General features: G+C 40.5%; 1 protein-coding gene across 1 annotated transcript; it reads right to left on the bottom strand.

The window, feature by feature from the left end:
* Positions 1 to 9: 9 nt before the first annotated feature.
* Positions 10 to 845, bottom strand: LOC112140949 (ribosome biogenesis protein bop1-B; the record flags this gene model as incomplete). The annotated part of the gene is made up of 3 exons (XM_024263981.2): positions 597 to 845; positions 312 to 524; positions 10 to 244 (listed from the first exon to the last, which is right to left on the bottom strand). Coding segments are annotated over exons 1-3 (520 nt in total), but the record flags the coding sequence as incomplete, so codon positions are not given.
* Positions 846 to 2027: the final 1182 nt, after the last annotated feature.

The following is a 2027-nucleotide window of genomic DNA, read 5'->3' as shown; positions in this document are numbered from 1 at the left end:
GACGTTGACCTGAACACAGACAGTCGGGTTGAGAGACGCTGCTTTCACCTGTCGGGCAGGTGTGGGTTAGACAGTTGGTTACCCTCATCTTCCTCTGCCGGGGACACAGGTAAAGGTCCAGGCAGCGCTCGAACTTCTCGTGGATGAACCGGGAATATGCCGGAACGTGACGCAGGCTGGAGAACTTCTTGGGAATGAACGGCAACTTCCTGTCTTCGGGATCTTGCTGCTCCCAAACCGCTTTCTGTGGAAAACTCAAACGCTCATTTACAGAGAAACTGTTTAAGATAAGACTTTAGTTTGGCTCTCACCTCCTCCTCTGTGAACAGGTACTCAGGTGGGGGGTTGTAGGACTCCTCGTGACCGGGGAGGGGCACTTTGGGGGCGGGCAGGTGCATCCTGTGCTTGGCCAGGATGGATGAATCCTCACTGGCCCACAGGTCATAGTAGCGGTCTTTGCTGTCGTCCTGCACTCGTCTTGGTTTGATCCAGCCCATTTTTATGGCGTGAACCAGTTTGGAAACCTTTAGACAACAAAACAGATAAACAATTAGGGGATAAAAACAAACCGGCTGTGTCTTTTCTGGCGTCATTACCTTCTCTTTTTCAATCAGGGATGGGATGAAGCTGCGTTTGTCTGCAGGTCTGTTGGTGACTGGATGAATCATCACGTCGCTGCTGAAGAACTCCACTGTCGGCTGAAGAAGACACAACTCATAGATGTGGTTTAAATCATCTTAAAGTGAACAAAAACCAGAGGAGGGATGACATCATAGACAGAAATGATGTCACCATAACCTCTTTCTCCTGATGTCAATCATGTCCTGGTACTCAGAGCTCCGCCCCCACATTAGATTAAGATCAACTCAATAAAGTCTGAATTGGAACAGTAAACTAAGGACTGATTAGAGAAGACAAACGAAAAAACAAAAACTGGAAATACAAAACCAGACAATCACCACCGCTCACTTATGCTGCCACAAACAATTGTTTTAATAGTCGACTAATCACAGATTATTTTTTCTGATTAGTTGACTAATCGGGTCATGTCCAAACTGGATGTAAAGCACACATCTTAACCATTATTAGCTTTAAACTAACTAAAAAGTAGATATATTCCCACTAGCATTATCTGTGAAAATGCTAATGTGGATGCTGTAAGCTGAATTTGACAGCTTACAGCTGTTTTTTTTTTCTTCTTTCTTTTTTTTCGGTTCCGGGTCACGAGCAGACGTGTGTCTCCAACTCTCCTCAACAACGAGGAGAGTTGAACATGGCACAGAAGAAAAACCTTTAATACTTTCTTACATCAAAAAAATTAATGATGCTTTGAATCTATTAATATTTGATATTAAGTCCTGAACCGGATATTGATAATTTAAGTAGAGAAAATGGTTGAGTCGGGGTGGGAATATATAAGTTCGCTTCCTCCCACTCCCTTTCAAGTGATCAACTTGTGATTTATTAAGTGATATGTTGTGTATTATTACCTGATTGCTTGAAATAAACCATTTCATTCATTCATTCAAGATGCTAGTGATGAAAGCTAAAAACGCTGAAATTGATAGCCAGCTAACATATTAGTTAAATGCCAAATTAGCCACGAAAAAGTCTAAGTTAGCTAAAACAGCTAGCATGTAGCGGAAATATTAGCTTAACTCCAAATTAGCCAAAAAATAAATAAATATATAAATACATAAATAAATTTAAAAAAATTCTTAACTTAGCCAAAACAGCTAGCATGTAGCTGAAATATTAGCTAGGCTTCAAAATCGCCTAAAACTGAACCCATCAACTCCCCAGGAAGCTTAAACAGAGAATCCCTTCTACAGAAGCACACTTGGATTTTTGTTTTCTAAATTTGTGCAACCAGGGGATAAACCGGAGACTTAGAACCATTGAAATTGGAAGGTTTGTTTAAAATTTTGACAAAAATTTCAGCTAATTTTGTTAATACCTACAGGTTTGTCTGCTGTATACAATTTTCCAGATAAATTACTGAAAATAAAAGCCAGAATAAGCCACCT

The sequence above is a fragment of the Oryzias melastigma genome, unplaced genomic scaffold (genome assembly GCF_002922805.2).
Source record: "Oryzias melastigma strain HK-1 unplaced genomic scaffold, ASM292280v2 sc01172, whole genome shotgun sequence".
Taxonomy (NCBI): domain Eukaryota; kingdom Metazoa; phylum Chordata; class Actinopteri; order Beloniformes; family Adrianichthyidae; genus Oryzias; species Oryzias melastigma.
Note: the sequence above shows the minus strand (reverse complement) of the source record. Positions and strands in the feature narration are given on the sequence as shown.